At 33.3% G+C, this 18,278-nt stretch overlaps 1 protein-coding gene across 1 annotated transcript in view; it reads right to left on the reverse strand.

The window, feature by feature from the left end:
• Positions 1 to 18,278, reverse strand: part of KPNA5 (karyopherin subunit alpha 5) — a 44,099-nt gene that overhangs the window by 24,475 nt on the left and 1,346 nt on the right. Inside the window, exons 2-7 of the mRNA XM_061131619.1 lie at positions 14,869 to 15,002; positions 13,441 to 13,542; positions 13,230 to 13,329; positions 11,759 to 11,853; positions 8,449 to 8,580; positions 6,457 to 6,545 (exon numbers count right to left, since the gene is read on the reverse strand). Coding sequence (XP_060987602.1) covers positions 6,457 to 6,545; positions 8,449 to 8,580; positions 11,759 to 11,853; positions 13,230 to 13,329; positions 13,441 to 13,542; positions 14,869 to 15,002 — 652 coding nt within the window. The remainder of the gene's footprint in view (positions 1 to 6,456; positions 6,546 to 8,448; positions 8,581 to 11,758; positions 11,854 to 13,229; positions 13,330 to 13,440; positions 13,543 to 14,868; positions 15,003 to 18,278) is intronic.

The raw sequence follows: 18,278 nt of genomic DNA on the forward strand, positions 1-18,278 counted from the left end.
CCCAGAAAGGCAACCCATTCTCTTTGAAAGGAGGTGGGACAAAACATAAAAGACAAAAAGAGAGACAGAAGATTTAGGGATGGATATCTGTCCTGGGGAAGGAGTTGTGAAGAAGTTTCCACAGTAGGTCTGTGGGGAGTTTTGGAATCTCAGAGGGCAACATAACTGGGAGGAAAACAAACAAACAAACAAAAAAAAAAACCACAGATCATGTGCCTAACCACCACTGCCAGTGGAGAAGTAGCCCAGGTGCTTGCTGAGGCCAGGCTGCATCATCAGACCGGGCCTAAATGCCCCGAGGGCAATCTGAAGGAACTAACATGAGATAGCAACCAAAACTGTGATTCTCCACAGAGACAAAAAAAAAAAAAAACTTTCCAGGGGCTCTAAGGCTCTAAGCCTGGCATGCTCACAGAACAAAGGATTGAGTGTATACCAAAGGAGAGCCAGACAGCTGCAAATAGGCCCCTCTGCCCGCCCCCCACCCCGCCCCCCCAGCCCCCCCAGCCTGGAGGCAGAGAGGCAGCCAGAAGGCAAGAGGTGGCCCCAGAGACCAACATTTCAGCATCTTCCACCAAAAAATCACAAAAATCATAGCAGAAATATATGAAAAAGAAACAAAGGAGATATAGCAAAAATCAACAAAACTAAAAGCTGGTTCTTGGAGTAGATAAATAAAATAGACAAACCATTAGCCAGACTCATCAAGAAAAAAAGGGAGAAGAATCAAATCAATAAAATTAGAAATGAAAATGGAGAAATCACAACAGACAACACAGAGATACAAAGAATCATAAGAGACTACTATCAGCAGCTATATGCCAATAAAATGGACAACTTGGAAGAAATGGGCGAATTCTTAGAAAAATATAACCTTCCAAAACTGAACCAGGGAGAAACAGAAAATCTTAACAGACCCATTACAAGCATGGAAATCGAAACTGTAATCAAATATCTGCCAACAAACAAAAGTCCAGGACCAGATGGCTTCACAGCTGAATTCAATCAAAAATTTAGAGAAGCGCTAACACCTATCCTACTCAAACTCTTCCAGAAAACTGCAAAGGTAAACTCCCAAACTCATTCTATGAGGCCACCATCACCCTAATACCAAAACCAGACAAAGATGCCACAAAAAAAGAGAAAACTACAGGCCAATATCACTGATGAACAGAGATGCAAAATTCAAGAAAATTCTAGCAAGCAGAATCCAACAACATATTAAAAAGATCACACATAATGACCAAGTGGGCTTTATCCTAGGGATGCAAGGATTCTTCAATATTTGCAAATCAATGTAATACACCACATTAACAAACTGAAAGAAAAGCCATATGATTATCTCAATAGATTCAGAGAAAGCTTTTGACAAAATTCAACAACCCATTTACGATAAAAACTCTCCAGAAAGCAGGCATAGAAGGAACATACCTCAACATAACAAAAGCCATGTAGGATAAACCCACAGCAAACATTATCCTCAATGGCAAATCATTGAAAGCATTTCCCCTAAAGTCAGCAATAAGACAAGGGTGCCCACTCTCACCACTACTTTTCAACATAGCTTTGGAAGTTTTAGCCACAGCAATCAGAGAAGAAAAAGAAAAAAAGGAATCCAGATTGGAAAAGAAGTAAAACTCTTACTGTTTGCAGATGACATGATCCTCTACATAGAAAACCCTAAAGACACAACAAGAAAATTACTAGAGCTAATCAATGAATATAGTAAAGTTGGAGGATATAAAATTAATACACAGAAATCCCTTGCATTCCTATACACTAACAATGAGAAAACAAGGAGAAATTAAGGAAACAATCCCATTCACCACTGCCAACGAAAAGAATAAAGTACTTAGGAAAACCTCGAATAGCCAAAGCAATCTTGAGAAAGAAGAATGGAACTGGAAGAATCAACCTGCCTGACTTCAGACTATACTACAAAGCTACAGTCATCAAGACAGTTTGGTAGTGGCACAAAGACAGAAATATAGATCAATGGAACAAGACAGAAAGCCCAGAGGTAAATCCACAAACCTATGGACACCTTATCTTTAACAAAGGAAGCAAAAATATACAATGGAGAAAGACAATCTCTTTAACAAGTGGTGCTGGAAACACTGGTCAACCAGTTGTAAAAGAATGAAACTAGAACACTTTCTAACACCATACACAAAAATAAACTCAAAATGAATTAAAGATCTAAATGTAAGATCAGAAACTATAAAACTCCTAAAGGAAAACATAGGCAAAACACTCTCTGACATAATCATGACAAAATCCTCTATGACCCACCTCCCAGAGTAATGGAAATAAAAGAAAAAATAAACAGATGGGACCAAATTAAACTTAAAAACTTTTGCACAACAAAGGAAACTATAAGCAAGGTAAAAAGACAGCTTTCAGAGTGGGAGAAAATAATAGCAAATGAAGCAACTGAAAAAGAATTAATCTCAAAAATATACAAGCTGCTCAAGCAGCTCAATACCAGAAAAATAAATGATCCAATCAAACAATGGGCCAAAAAACTAAACACTAAACAGACATTTCTCCAAAGAGGACATACAGATGGCTAACAAACACATGAAAAGATGCTCAACATCACTCATTATCAGAGAAATGCAAATCAAAACCACAATGAGGTCCCATCTGACGCAGGTCAGAACGGCTGCTATCAAAAAGTCTACAAACAGTAAATGCTGGAGAGGGTGTGGAGAAAAGGGAACCCTCTTACACTGTTGGTGAGAATGCAAACTAGTACAGCCACTATGGAGAATAGTGTGGAGATTCCTTAAAAAAACTGGAAATAGAACTGCTACACAACCCAGCAATCCCACTGCTGGGCATACACACCGAGGAAACCAGAACTGAAAGAGACACGTGTACCCCAATGTTCACTGCAGTGCTCTTTACAAAAGCTAGGACATGGAAGTAACCTAGATATCCATCTGCAGATGAATGGATAAGAAAGTTGTGATGCATATACACAATGGATTACTCAGCTATTAAAAAGAACACATTTGAGTCCATTCTAATGAGGTGGATGAAACAGGAGCCTATTATACACAGTGAAGTAAGTCAGAAAGAAAAACACCAATACAGTATATTATTGCATATATATGGAATTTAGAAAGATGGTAACAATGACCCTATATGCGAGACAGCAAAAGAGACACAGATATAAAGAACAGACTTTTGGACTGTGTGGGAGAAGGTGAGGGTGGGATGATTTGAGAGAATAGCATTGAAACATGTATATTACCATATGTGAAATAGATGACCCGTCCAAGTTCGATGCCTGAAACAGGGCAATCAAAGCTGGTGCACTGAGACAACCCAGAGGGATGGGATAGGGAAGGAGGTGGGAGAGGGGCTCGGGTCGGGGGGACACATGTACACACATGGCTGATTCATATCAATGTATGGCAAAAATCACCACAATATTGTAAAGTAATTAGCCTCCATTAAAATAAATAAATCAATTAAAAACAACAACAACAACAGACAACTGTTGGTGAGAAACTGGAACTCTAACATGTTGTTGGTAGAAACAGAATGGTGCAGCTACTATGGAAAAAGTCTGGTGGTAAAAGGTAAAGACAGCATTAGCACATTACCCAGCAATTCCACTGGTAGGTATATACCTAAAAAGAATTGAAAACACTGGTGTTCAAACAAAAACCTGTACACAAATGTTCACAGGAGTACTACATATATACAGTAGCCAAAAGGTGGAAATAACCCAAATGATCAAGTGATGAATGTACCACAAAATGTGGTAAATCCATATAATGGAATATTATTTAACTATAAGAAGAATGAAATATTGATACATTCTACCATATGAATGAACCCTGAAAACCATATGCTAAGTGAAAGAAGCAGACACAAAAAGTCACACAGTATATGATTTCATTTATGTAAAATATCCAGAATAGGCAAATCCACAGAGACAGAAAACAGATTAGTGGTATCCAAGTACTTGGAAAAAGGGGTCCTGGGGTTTCTGTTTGGGAGGACAGAAAGTTCTAGAACTAGATAGTTGTTATGGTTGAGAAACACTGTGAACATACCGAGTGAGAGTAAACTGTACACTTTTAAATGGTAAACTTTTTGTAGTGTATATTCTGTCACACAAAAAATATGCGCTAAAAGTTTTGCTATAAAGAGTATTTGAAACCTCCTAAAACCATAACTCATTTAGAAATAAGTTAGTTACACTGACTTACATCAGGAATTGACAAACTTTTCAGTAAATACTTTTGGCTTCACAGGCCTTTCTCTGTTGCAGCTACTGAACTCTGCTGATACAGCATGAAAGCAACCACAGACAGTAAGTAAGCAAATTGATGTGACTGTATCCCAGTAAAATTTAATTTTCAAAAACAGGGGACAGGCCAAATTTGGCATGAAGACTGTACTTGGCCAAGCTGTGATATATATTATCCTCCTTGTATTAATGGGGGTATTATGAGAAATTACAAGTATTTTCTTGTCCAAATTTGCTGTATTATAAATTAAAGTGGCATTAAATTAAAACAACAAAGCTATATCAGTATATTGGGATCTTCCCTTGTAGCTCAGTCAGTAAAGAATCTGCCTGAAAGGCAAGAGACCCGGGTTTGATTCTTGGGTTGGGAAGATCCACTGGAGAAGGAAATGGCAACCCACTCCAGTATTCTTGCCTGGAGAATCCCATGGACAGAGGAGCCTGGCAGGCTACAGTTCATGGGGTCGCAAGAGTCAGACATGACCTGGTGACTAAATCACCACATCAGTATATAAGTCCGCAATAGTAAAAGGTTCACATTTACTGAGAACCAAAAGGCAGAACTGATAAAACTGTATTATATTAATAGAAATTTCATACATACTTAACACATTAGCGAAATGTTAATTTAACTTCAATGTGAACTTCAGATTATCCATAATCTTCTTAAAGTTAATACCATTTTTCCTTTAGACCAACTATGGTGAGAACATCTTGACATACCTTCCTTCTTATCACCTTCCTCAATTTTTTAATGAAACTTTGAAACTTTCTAAACCTACTCTTTTTCTGAAATTTATTACATTTATAACCATGATTAGATAGCTGGGTATTGTTTGTTTTTCATTAGACCTTTGTTTTTTAGTTTGGTTTCTTCAGTCATAATTAAAAGCTTCTTAGAACATTTAGAGTAATTAGAACTAAGAAATGCTTACTTACTATTTCATAAACCATTACTGACTTTAAATATTAACAAATAATAAATGACCCAAAGACAGAGAGCAAAGAATATGACCTAGAGACAAAGTAAAAAGAGAAACCAAGTGCTCACAGTTAATCTACAAACCATAAAATCAGGCCAGAAAAACCCCAAGTTGGAAATTTAAGAGATACTTTTTTTTAGTATATGATACTTTTTTTAGTTCATACATACTTTAGTAGTATGAACATCAAAATAATTTTGATATTGAACTCTAAATCAGTATTTTCCTTTATAATTGGACTAACTGCTCAGATATTATTTTGAATAAGCCCAAAGTAAATGAAATCACAAGTGGTTCAGTGGCCTGAACATAGTTAAGTACTCAGTGTGAGTTGAGTGAAATGATGCTGAGAAATCCATTTTGTCCATGGAAAGTTACACATTCTAAAACAATAAAATATATTTTGCAAAACTGTATCTAAAAACATATTCTTTCTGTTTGTATCTAAAAACAAAATAAAATTGTATCTAAAAGCATATTCTAATTTCTAAGCTTGGAAAGGATGGCGAATGGCACAAAAATGGTTAAGAATAAAATTTTCCCTCTCAAAATATCTCAATTACTTTTTCCTTCTTCACTATTTGCCAATGGTATTCAGCCTATATTAAAATTCTGTCAGTAAATGATAACCAACTTGGATAAATAAACATCTTTCAAATAATTTTATGTCATTTCTGTAAGGAACCCTATAATATAGGGTAGCTTCTTTTCTCAAAAAAAAGTGTAAATAAAGTATTAGAAAAAGAAACCACTAGCTAAGTCATTTTAAGTAAAATTCTAATTCTGGAAAAAATCTCTGTTCTCTGAACATTTCAAAATCAAATATGAAAATCTGACAAGATCAACACATCATCTGTTCATCAACTCAATACTATCTGCTTTAGTAACTTAAAATTTTTAGTGTATTAAAAACTACTACTTATCCTTGTTCTCTAGAATAATTGTTTTAGCACAGTAAGCATCAAGTAAGCAATGAATATTGTGAAGTGTGGCTTAAGGGAAAATAAAAGACAAATATATGACACAACCGGAAATTTTCTTTGTCAGTTTTATGCAATTCCAAGCTATTTCAGGCTTGGCCAAATATAAGCAAAATTTAAAAGTATCACTGAAGAAGTAAATGTGTATGTAGAAATATAGTGTAGAAAATAGTTTGCTTTTCCAAAAGTTAACAGTATTTAATTGTGATAAACTTAAAGTACTTACTCTAAAAGAGGTGGAAGTATTTCACAATTCAAAACAAAATCTCTGCATTCTGCATTGTCACCAGCAATATTACCAAGCGCCCAAACAGCCTTTAAAAAATAATAAAAAATATTCTTTTATGACAATATTTTAAATAAGATTCTCTCTTAAGAATGAAATTTTATTGTAAAAGGAAAAAATTGGTTAGTTTTCAAGATGTTAAAAAAAACATGCTAGTAGACAAGAAAGGAAAACTTCAAAAGTATCTTTAATAGTATTTTTAGTCAAATTAAAACACAGGGCATTTAAACTTTTTTTCTTATAGGCTAGTGAAATGTTTATTCTCTTTAAGAAGGAGATAGTTTGTCTACTTTGAATCTACATGGAGAGACAAAATATAGTTGACCTTTGAACAATTTGGCAGTGAGGGGGACCAACCCCTGCACAGTCGAAAACCCATGAATAACTTTAAAGCTGGCCCTCCTTACACAGGATCACTTGCAGACTCAAGCAACTTCGGATTGTGTAGTACTGCAGTATGTATTTATTGCAAAAAAAAAACTGTGTGTAAGTGAACCATGCATTCAAACCTGTTTTGTTCAAGGGTCAACTGTGTATCTATTTAGGGAATTTTCCAATTACCTATGCTAGAGGTTTGCTCCTATGCCAAAGAATCCACTCACTGGGAAGGAACTGACTTGTAAAAGAAAAAAGGAAGGAGAGATAAACCATAGAAAACTAAGGTAAAGCCAATGTGAGAACTGTCTTGAATCGATGCTTAAAAATAAGCTTAGAGATAGTCCAGGTTAAATAAACGACAGTAAAAGATCAAATTATTCATGTATTAAATTTCAATTAGGTAAGAAATTACACAAATGCAAATGATTATATTTTCATTTCAAGTTTCTCATATACGTACAAAAGTAGAAAGAAATTAATTTTTCAACTGGGAAAATTATATTTTAACATTCAAAATTTACACTAATATTTTTAACATCTACTCTAGATCTAAGTTTATTTTTACATTTTTAAGAAAACGTTTTTAAAGTGATGACATTTTGCACCCTGTGAAGTATTTTGTTGGTGGGATATCAATTTTTATAATATTTTGGAAGTCAACTTTGAAATAGTAATAGCACTTTAAAAGCTTTTCTTTGAGTACAATCATTTTTCCCTAATGAAATAATCAAGGCCTATATTAATGTCAAGACATATTACTATCAAGATTGATATATAATGATGCTCACCACAATATTATTAACACCATTAAGCTAGACATAACTCAACTGTACAACTACTGAGGAATAGATAAATTATGGTAGCTACCTGAATGGGTAATGAGTAATCAGTAAAGTTTTCTTCAAGAATAATTAATGACATAAGAAAAGGCTCTCCATACTATTGTTAAGTGGGAAAAAAATATAACACAAAAATAAAAATATAAACAAACAAATGGAATGGTAGTGAGATCTATGGATCAATTTGCATGAAAATGAATCAAAACAAAAATAACAAAACATTTGACTTTCTCTAGATGATAAAAATTATACGTGATTAAATTTTTCCTGTTACAATAAATATGATAATTTATATACAAAGTCTAATCTAAAATGGCTAATTAAAAATAACATGACATATTAAAAAGAAACAATAAAATAATCTACATACATATAAAGAACAAGGAGTCAGACTGGTCCAGGTTTAAAACCTGGCTCAGTCCTTCACTGTGACTTTGGGTAAATTATTATCTTTTCTGGGTCTCAGTATGCTCTTTTATAAATGGGAATAGTAATTCTCAATAGCTGAAATCTATGTACAAAGGACCCAGGATTATACCTAAAACAGTTCATTCTTCCTTCCTTCTAATTTGACACTAAACAGCAATTATTATATTCTAACAAACGTAATGCACAGGCAACTTGGTAAAAATTAATTTCAAATCATAATGACAAATGACACTTTCAAAAGAAAACTAAAATCTAGTAGATACGACAGTTCAAATTAGAAACTTACCTGTTCTTGAACATCTTCATGCTCTGAATTAAGAAGTTTGATAAAAATTGGAACAGCCCCAGTTTCAATCACTACTTTGGTATGCAGAAAAGTTCCAGATGCTATATTAGTTAATGCCCATGCAGCTTCAAACTAAGGAAAAATAAAAGCAAAATAAATGAAAGCCCCAAAGAAATGCCAGAAAGAGGAAGAAAGGAAGAAGAGAGGGAGTCAAGACTTAGCTGAACAAGTCTGAGAGAAAGATTCACTTATGATTAATAAGATTCAATGTGAAATCAGATTTGATAGGTAAAAATACTTAATTTTTTTAAAAAAGGACTCTTCAATCTGGAAAAATAAGAACTGAGAAGAATGTAATAAAAATTTATAAAATCATGAACAATAAATGAACAGATCTGAATTTATATTTCATAAGACCCTTGATGTTGACTATTAGGGAGCCAGGTATTCTAAATCAAGCCGTTTAAAACAAAATGATACACATCACTTAATAAATAGAATATTTATGGAACTTAGAATCATAAAAGGTATTTTTGTTTCCTTAAGGATCATCTATTCCTAACCTCCTCACTTAAGAAATAAGAAAAATTAGGAAGCCATACATTTAGGTGGTTAGTTCAAGGTCAAAGAGTTCATTATTAGCAGAGCCACAAGAACTTGTGGTATTCTTTCAAGTAGCAGAGCCTCTGGGAAGTTACTCTTATCAATCAGAATTCAGATATACTTATCCGTGATGGATTTATAATGATGCAATTGAGAAAAATTTAAGTCATGGTTCTCTAACAAACTAGCAAATTAGACCTGCAAATTAAGGAGTGACAATAGCTTTAAAAATGTTTGGCCTAGACAACTTCTCACATTAAGGTAGGTATTATTATGATTAATAAAAGTATAATAAAAAGCATTAGTGAAAGGCATGAAAAGTACAGCTAAAACAAGAGAATAGTGAAAGGCATGAAAAGTACAGCTAAAACAAGAGAAAATGGTTATAATTTTAAAAAGAAAAAAAAAAGAGGCAGAGTTCCTATTCAACTCCAATAGGTCTTTAGTATGTGGCAACAATGCCAATTCTTCTGATTTGTAAAAAGAAGCCCCAAATCTAGACTTCCATTTGAAATTCTTCAACTTTCGAAAGCCTGACATCTAAATTCATATATTTTAAAACATGTGCAGGCCAAACATGTAGGTCCCCAGTTTGAGGCCTCTCTACTACAGTAAGTCCCCTACAAATGAACCTTCAAGACACAAACTTTCAAAGATGTGAACGTGTGTTCCATCAACATCAGGCAAGAGTGAGACTGCAGCTTAACCTCCATCTCCTCTTGCTGACGATCCTCCAGCTCTACCATCTCCCACTTTCTCTCCCTCCTCGTCAGTAACTCTTCTCGCTGTACTACACCACTGTACTTTTCAAGGTAGTACACTATGCGATTAAAAATGTTTTCTTTATTTTTCGGTTGTTTTTTATGTATTATTTGTGTGGAAAGTATTATAAACCTTTTATAGGACAGTACTATATAGCCAATTGAGTTAGTTGGGTACCTAGGCTAACTTTATTGAGACTGACAGACGCACTCTCAGAACAGAACTTAGTACAGTTAGATCTATGGTTTGAACAATATATTTCATATTAACTTGGATAATACGGCACACCATATAGCTGCCCCAAGAACACACTGTTGAATTTCACTAGGTTTCAAGTACAACGATTAACTGGAGAACAAAATGGCAACTCACTCCAGTATTGTTGCCTGGAGAACTCCATGAACAGAGGAGCCTGGAGGGCTACAGTCCACAGGAGTACAAAGAGACAGGACTGAGTGACTCACACACACACACAATGACTGACAAACACTCAAATCCCCAGTGTTTTGAATACTATGTGCTTTCTACACATGCTATTTTCACAACCTGAAATTACTTTTCCTTTTATTCAGCCTGTTAAACTCTCCTTCTTCCTTAAGACTAGCTGAGTAACACTGTAAACATAAGCTGCTATGTTCTCTCTGCTCTCAAAGAACTTTGTATAATTTTCTGTTAGCACTAAGTGTACTATAGTATCACAGATCTGTTTAGGTGTTTGTCTTCCCCAACAGAGTGAAGAATTTCTGCAAAGAGAGAAATATCTTACTATTCTGTAACTACAATGCCTTATACAATGTATTGTTTAAACTAACATTCAATTATATCCATTCATTTCTTCTTTCAATCACTTAGAATTAGAGTGTCAAATAATAAACTAGCTATCAGGAGGCTTATGTTTTAGTTTGGACTCAGAGCTGACAAATAAAGCGAAAGACCAGATCATGATTTCCAGCCCTTACAGCACTATTACCTAAAGACTCTAGGTGACAGATTTTAGGTGATTAATAGTCCTTACAGCACTATCACTTAATTGACAATAAGACTATCCTTATTGTAAACATTCTCAGGATTTTTTATAAAGCTCATGATGGGTAATATTCAGAAGTGCAGCAAATTTTGTTGCTTATACCTAGAGAGAGGATCTTTCCCAAATTACTCAGATTAAGTAGAACACTATTCTAAGATGTAATTTCAAATTATTCGAATACCAGGAACAGTTCTCCAATACCAATAAAAGCACTGAGAAAGCAGGTGTAGGTCTGTACAATTCCTGATAGATATAATTCCATCCTGTACACTTACTTAAGAATATATATATAGCAATGAAAGTCAGGAAGAACAATCTTAAACAGTAAAATATTTGCAAACTTCAATACTTTTAGTAGCCAATTATTTGGAAGACATCTTAAAATTTTCACTATAACTGAGAAGCAACACTCTTTAAGACACACTTAACTTTGGTCACATTTTAAGTATATTATACTGATTTGTTCTTTCTTCAAAAAAAAAAAAGGAACTGATCAATCAGATAAAAATGTTTTAAGAGGTACAAGAGTTTATACTAAAAGTTACAACTTTAGTTAGGAGCCAAAATAAATTTTACCATTAAGTTAGTTAATATTTTGATTTATGATTTTCTAAAGCAAAAATTATTAAAGGTTGACAACTATAAAATTTTTCTTAAAATTACAAATGATTTTAAATATATTTTTCAAAAAAAATTGTTTAATAATCGTAGTTTCTAGAGAAAATAACAGTTCCTAGGAAAAATCAGCACTGTAAACTTGACCAGGGCAAGAGAGGTAGCACCACCTTTAATTGCCACCTATTGACATTTCCTGAATGCTTACAATATATTCAGTACTATAGAAGTTGCTTTCACTAGAAATTAATCCTATGTCATTTCTGGAAAGAGATAATTAAGAATGTAAACTACAGAACTCACTTGTAATGTACAATTTTCATTTCTTTCAAGAAATTTCACAAATCTCTGCACCACTCCTGGCTTCTGTATAACTTGATCGATTGGTGGATTAGGTTCTAGAAATTAAAAAAAGAATAAAGCTATTATGCAGACACAAAAGCACAATGATCTGGACCCTGTGTCAGTTAACAGGACACACAAAATAACTCTTTCCTAGATTTCACTGCCCAGATTTGAAACCCTTAGCTGGATGTAACTGAAGAAAACAAATGGTCTCATAACTGCAATGTTTACTGCAAAAAAATAAAAAGCAAATTCTTTTTCATTAGCATAACAGTAAGAAAATTTTAAAATACTTCCTATACAAATATTTAAAATTATAAAGGCTATTTAGGAGGTCACCTTTACAGTGTGGAAGTATTTCAGTCCAATACTCAAAACACCAATCAAAGGATAATAATCCTTCTAAGGATAACAGTCCTTCTAATTCTTCACAACCATACTCCAATTTCCAGGGATGTCCCTTTCACTATCAACCATGAACTGCCTAATATCTTTCAGCAAGACAAGTCCTATCTTCTCAAGATGTTATTTATAAAAATGCTATTGAACTATCTAGAATTCTTGATAAACTCTCATGATAGGCTGAGGAATTAAGAGAATAATAAAATCTCTAAGAAATTTAAATGCAAATTTAAAACAAATGCAATTAAAATAAATGCAAACTTAAAATAAAGATACTTCTGGGACTCCCTGGCAGTCCAGTGCACTTGCAATGCAGGGGGCTCAGGTTCAGTGGTTGGGAACTAAGATCCCACAAGTCAAGCAATGTGACCAAAAGAAAAAAAAAAAGGAATAGACTTTCTTCCTTTTCTTTTTTCTACAAATTTGCTATCCTAACTTTCTCAAAACCTGGGCGATTTCTGCAAAGTTAGTAAAATACTACAAAGTTTTGTTTCAGTGTTCTACACAAGAAGTCTGGATTCTTCAAAATGTAAATCACAGACTACAGCCTAAACTGCTCTTACAGTTACAAAACATCAGCAAGATAATACATACTATTATTAATGCTTTTACTCCCACCCAATATAAAATACAAATTACATTTTTTAAAATTTGGAAAAAAAGAAATATCTGATTGATTAAATTATTTTACATTCATGCTCTGCTGTCATGCTGCCATTTTTAAAAAGTCTGAAAAATATTTCTGTAAGAATTTAGAAATATGTATCTCTAACTTTCTTAGCAATGGTACTGATTTGGGACTATTTTGCTTCTTTAAATTCTTTTATATTTGCAGATATTCTACAGTCAACATGTGTTACTTTGACAGTATAATGGTTTTAAAAAAGAGATTATTATAGAAAAAATTAAGATGTACTGGCAAAGAAAGTGTCTTAAAAAAAAAAAAAACTAACAAAATTGCACTACAAATTCCTGTAACATCAGGAAATAAGTAACATCAAATAAGCACAATGAAAATAATTCTTGCCTTTAGAAAGCAGCTTTCTAAATTTTTGTGTAGCTGTTAGTTGTTGATCAGCATTATTAGAAAAAATCATCTGAACCATATCTGAAGTAATAACTTCTTCCTAAAACACAGAAAATGTAATTATTATCTAAATTTTTTACATCAATAATTTTGCAGTATCATCTCTGAAATACTGAAGAAATATAATTTGAAATACATTTGTAATATCTACCTCTGGAATGGGTACAGTGGAACTGATGTCTGGATCCTGGATAGGATTTTCTAACATAAATTCATCATTTCTGGGCAAAGAGACATTTCTGCGTTTGAATAACTATAATAAAGAGAAATAATACATTAAGCTTTCCATAAAACACTAAATTCCCATAGAATTATTTTTTCCTTTAAGTGAACAAAACAAAACAATCATTTTATCAATTAAAATTCTGAATATTTTAGTATTTTGTAATCACCATACCATAAACACCTAAATTATTCAAGAGAAGTTAAACATTTGGGGCTAGATTAGCTCTTGTCCTATAGACTGCTTTGGGACATTCTTAATCTCAGGTCTTTTAACCAATTTCCAGTACCATAACCATAAACATTTATATTTTGCAGCACCTGGAAAAGCACATATTCCTACACTGAATTATGAGGTATTTAAGAAGAAAAGCAGATATGTTATATGAGTAAGATAACATGATATATTAACAGAGCCGGAATATCAGACTAACAAGAAACAAAAACAACTCTCAGGAAAGATGACCCTATGCTTATTAACTGAGTGAACATAAAGAAAAAAAAAAAGAGAGGAAGAAAGAGACATGGTCAAGTCACTGAGCAAGATTTACAGGTATATTTCATAAATCAAAACTGATAAAAAAATCTGGTATAATCTTTTTGATAGCTATATAAAATTCTGCTCTTCCTCAGTCTCTACACAGTTCTTTTCGTACTCATTCAACAGACTTTTTTTCATGAGTACCTACTGTAATATAGTAGAGACTGTGTTAGACGTTATAAATAGGGGGGATAATCATATTTCTAAAACAGGCCCTTTTTTACTTTCTACATTGCTAGTCCCTTTTACATAGTAGGTTTAATTTATGTATGTGAGGACCATACCCTACTACTTATTTATGAATACTTCTAAATTTCAGTGCATCTTGGAATGAAACGTGGAGATGCATTCTTTTAAATGAATTTTTCTATTCCTTATGTTCCACATATAAAGTCCAAACAGATAAGGCTAAGAGGTCTGCCTGATGAGACTATAGGAGGAACAGTATGAGTAGCACAGGAAAACGATTATAATTAACTTAGGGGCAAGAGTTATGAAAACCACAAAGTGACAAATGAATATAGTTAATTTTTCTAGGGGGCAAATTTTACAATGCTGAGTGGAAGTGATACAAATAGGCTCAAGAGTAAATATGTCTTAGCACTGGGGTAGAAATATTGACATAAAAGGTTTATCAATGGAATAGAAAAATCATTCTTGTCAGTGATTAAAAATGGCATAGGATTCTGATTCATGAATTTGCTAATATTACTGGATTCTAATAAAAATATATATTCAATGTCCTAGAAAAAAAATTTTCATTTAAAATTATCTAAAAATTAGCAATAACAGAATTACATATTTTAAAACACCTACCTGTTCTTCCCTTTTTTGTTTTCGAAGCTGTATTCCTTCTTCTTCTCTTCGTCTACGCATCTCCTGGGGGTTTAGGGCTTTATTCTTATAACTTTTCATTCTATAGTTATCTTTCCCTGGACTAGCCATGGCATCTTAAGATTAGGAGAGAAGAAAATAGATATCAATTACTTTCAAAATAACATGAGATGTTTACTCTAGGGCAACTAAATTCAGGCTCGTGGATTAAATACACCAACAAAACTCATCCTGAAAATTATGTACAATGAATACATCCTCTCACCCCCACACCAAAATTGGAGGAAAATGATCAAATGTTTTAGGACTTCATATCAAACAAATAGATTTTGGTCTAAACACAAAGTCATTACCCTAATTTCACTGATTCAGAGAGGCACTCTCCTATCCCTGATATTTTAACCTTTCTATAAGTGAGGTGCATCTTAAAATAACTGTTAGCCAGGAAATAATCATGAAACAGTCGGAAAAAAACTTCTAAATCACAGCTTCTGGAAAGATCAAGAAATAATCAGCAATGAATCGTCTTATTTTCAATAAAATATGGCATCAAGTTTCAGTAAGCACATCTTTTATACATTTATTGGTGTCTGGCTTCTTTCATTTACTTAAGGAACTGCCTAAAGAACTAAAGTCACACAGGTCAGGACTTGAGTTATGACTATAATACCAGTTTTCAGTACTAGAGTATAATCAGTTCATTTAAAATACTGAAATATTTCTATAGTTTTCAGTAGTTATATTATACATGTTTTAAAAAATTAACACAAATATTTTATAAATATATAAAACATAAAATATATTTTTAAGGGGGCAGGAGATCAAACTAGAAAGGTAGGTAATGTTGAAATATACAGTTCCTGCAATCTAGCTGAGAAATCTGGTCTTGATCCTAAGGAGAAGAATTAAGAAATTAAAGAGAAGGTTGTTTCAAACTTTGATGATAAAGACCTAAAGTAAATTAGTAGCTGCACTGAAAAACACAGAAGACAGACTGATTCCAGAAACATTTCAGATATTGATTCAGTAAGAATTAGAGGCCAAGTGAACGTAAGGAAAATGTGCTAAGGAAGAGAAAGGAGTTGAGGATGATTTCATGGTTTTCAGCATGAACTCTTTCAGAATAATGACAAAATAACCCAACACGGGGAATACAGATGGAGGACTGGCGTGGTGGTTTTGTTTTCTTGCCTCCTTGTTTTTGAGATGAAAACGATGAATTCAATTATTTTATTTTTCATTTACATACAACAAAAATCACTCAGTACACAGTTCTACGAACTTGACACAATGCTCAGGCATATAACCAACACGATTAAGATACAGAACAGCTTCATAATTCCCCCCAAAGCTTCCTCTTGCTGCTCCTATTTAGTCCTTCTCCTACTCCTAAAACCTGGCAACCACTATTTCCATAGCTCTGCCTTTCCCCAAATTTCACATAAATGAAATAATAACAGTATATAGTCTTAACTGTCTTCTTTCATTTAACAGTGTATCTGTGAGTCACCATATTGTTGGAATGTATCAAAATTCATTCTTTATTGTTTAGTAATATTCTATTGTACAGATACACCACAGTTTATTGATTCATTAGCTGAAGGACATTTAGGTTTTTTCTAGTTTAGGGCAGTTACAAATAAAACTGTTATAAACATTCATGTACAGGTTGTGTAAATATAAGTTTTCATTTCTCTCAGATAAATATCTAGGAGTAGAATCTATGGATAACAGGACAAGCATATGCTTCACATTTTATAACATATTGCCATTCTGAAAAGTAAGTATACCACTTTGCATTTCCATTAGCTATTACTGTTGCTCTGTATCCTGGCTACCCTTATTAGAATTTTGCTATTGTTTACTGTAGCCACTCTAATGATATATAGTGACTTTAATCTTAAATGTGTTAAATTTACAGTACATAGAGCACAAACAGAAGGTTTTGATTTATAGATGGTTAAAAATTACGAGTCAAACTCAGGAAAAGAGTATTGAATGATTATTCAAGAGCATTAGAACTATAAATGAAAGACGTCCAAAAGAGAAATCTTAAGGATGTTCACATTTCCATGGAAAATGGAAAGCAAAGGAAACCAAACATAAATAGAAGGATGAGAAGAAAATAAGAGTCATGAAAAAGAAGGGAATTTAAAAGATAAAGAAATATTTCAGTTGCAGTGACACTAAAAAAAAAAAGTCACTCAATTTATTCATTCATGGATTTATCTCACAAATATTTAAGTGTCTAGAATAAGTCAAATGCCATTGGAAGGAAGATAGACTTGATAACTAGGTCACTGGTAAAGACAGAGAAATTTCTTTAGTGGTGGAACTAAAGGTAGAATGGAAGGGCTGAGGACTTTACAATGATTTAAAAAGTACTTTGCGCCTCTGAACACATGTATATAGTTGTGCAATTAAAATACATGTATAATCAACCAATATCTCTTTATAAAATATTCAATAAATTAATCTTAGCAGTACTGTGTGCACCTACAAATACTTATGTCTAGAAACTTATGTCATAAGAATACTTATGTCAACCTAACTTTCTTAATAACAACGTTTAGCATTATTTTCTATTTTATATATAAAAGCTCTGTTGCACTAATAAAAGCTTAAGCTCTTGGAAGAGAAAAACAAAGTTAATTACCGAGCAAACCGGGCTCCACATTAGTTGTTGAATTACACTTAACAGTATAAAATATCTTAGCAAAATGAAATGTTCGCAGCAATAAACCTCTTTACAATATTTACCACCTATACATTAGGTATCTTTTAGGCCACTGGCCTTTAAACTTTTGATCACATATCCTATGCACACAAAATACATTTGTGAATTCACCCTCAATATGCTTGTTTATTTATATATGTGTATTACTAACTTAATAAACTATCCAATTATAAATTCACAGAAATTTTTTTAAAAAAAGAATAGTTTTAAAAGATAAGCAGTGAAGTCGCTCAGTCATGTCTCTTTGCAATCCCATGGACTGTAGCCTACCAGGCTCCTCTGTCCATGGATTTTCCAGGCAAGAATACTGGAGTGGTTTGCCATTTCCTTCTCCAGGAGATCTTCCTGACCCAGGGATTGAACCAGAGTCTCCTGCATTGTAGGCAGACACTTTACCATCTAAGCCACTCTCCCCACATCTGAATCACCTTGTACCTACCAACACACACAGCAGACAGTACTCCTAAGACGATCAATCTAGGCAATGACAAATTAAAATCTTTCAGGATAAATGCTAATCAAATAAAATCTCGCCCCAGCAACTCATATATCATTTGTTCGTTTGCTTTCTATAAAACTAACTTCTTGTCTCTTATTTAACATCTGCATCCTCACTGCAGTTGTTTTAAAGGGGGTATAAAGTTCAAGGAAAATG

The sequence above is a fragment of the Dama dama genome, chromosome 28 (genome assembly GCF_033118175.1).
Source record: "Dama dama isolate Ldn47 chromosome 28, ASM3311817v1, whole genome shotgun sequence".
NCBI classification, from domain to species: Eukaryota; Metazoa; Chordata; class Mammalia; order Artiodactyla; family Cervidae; genus Dama; species Dama dama.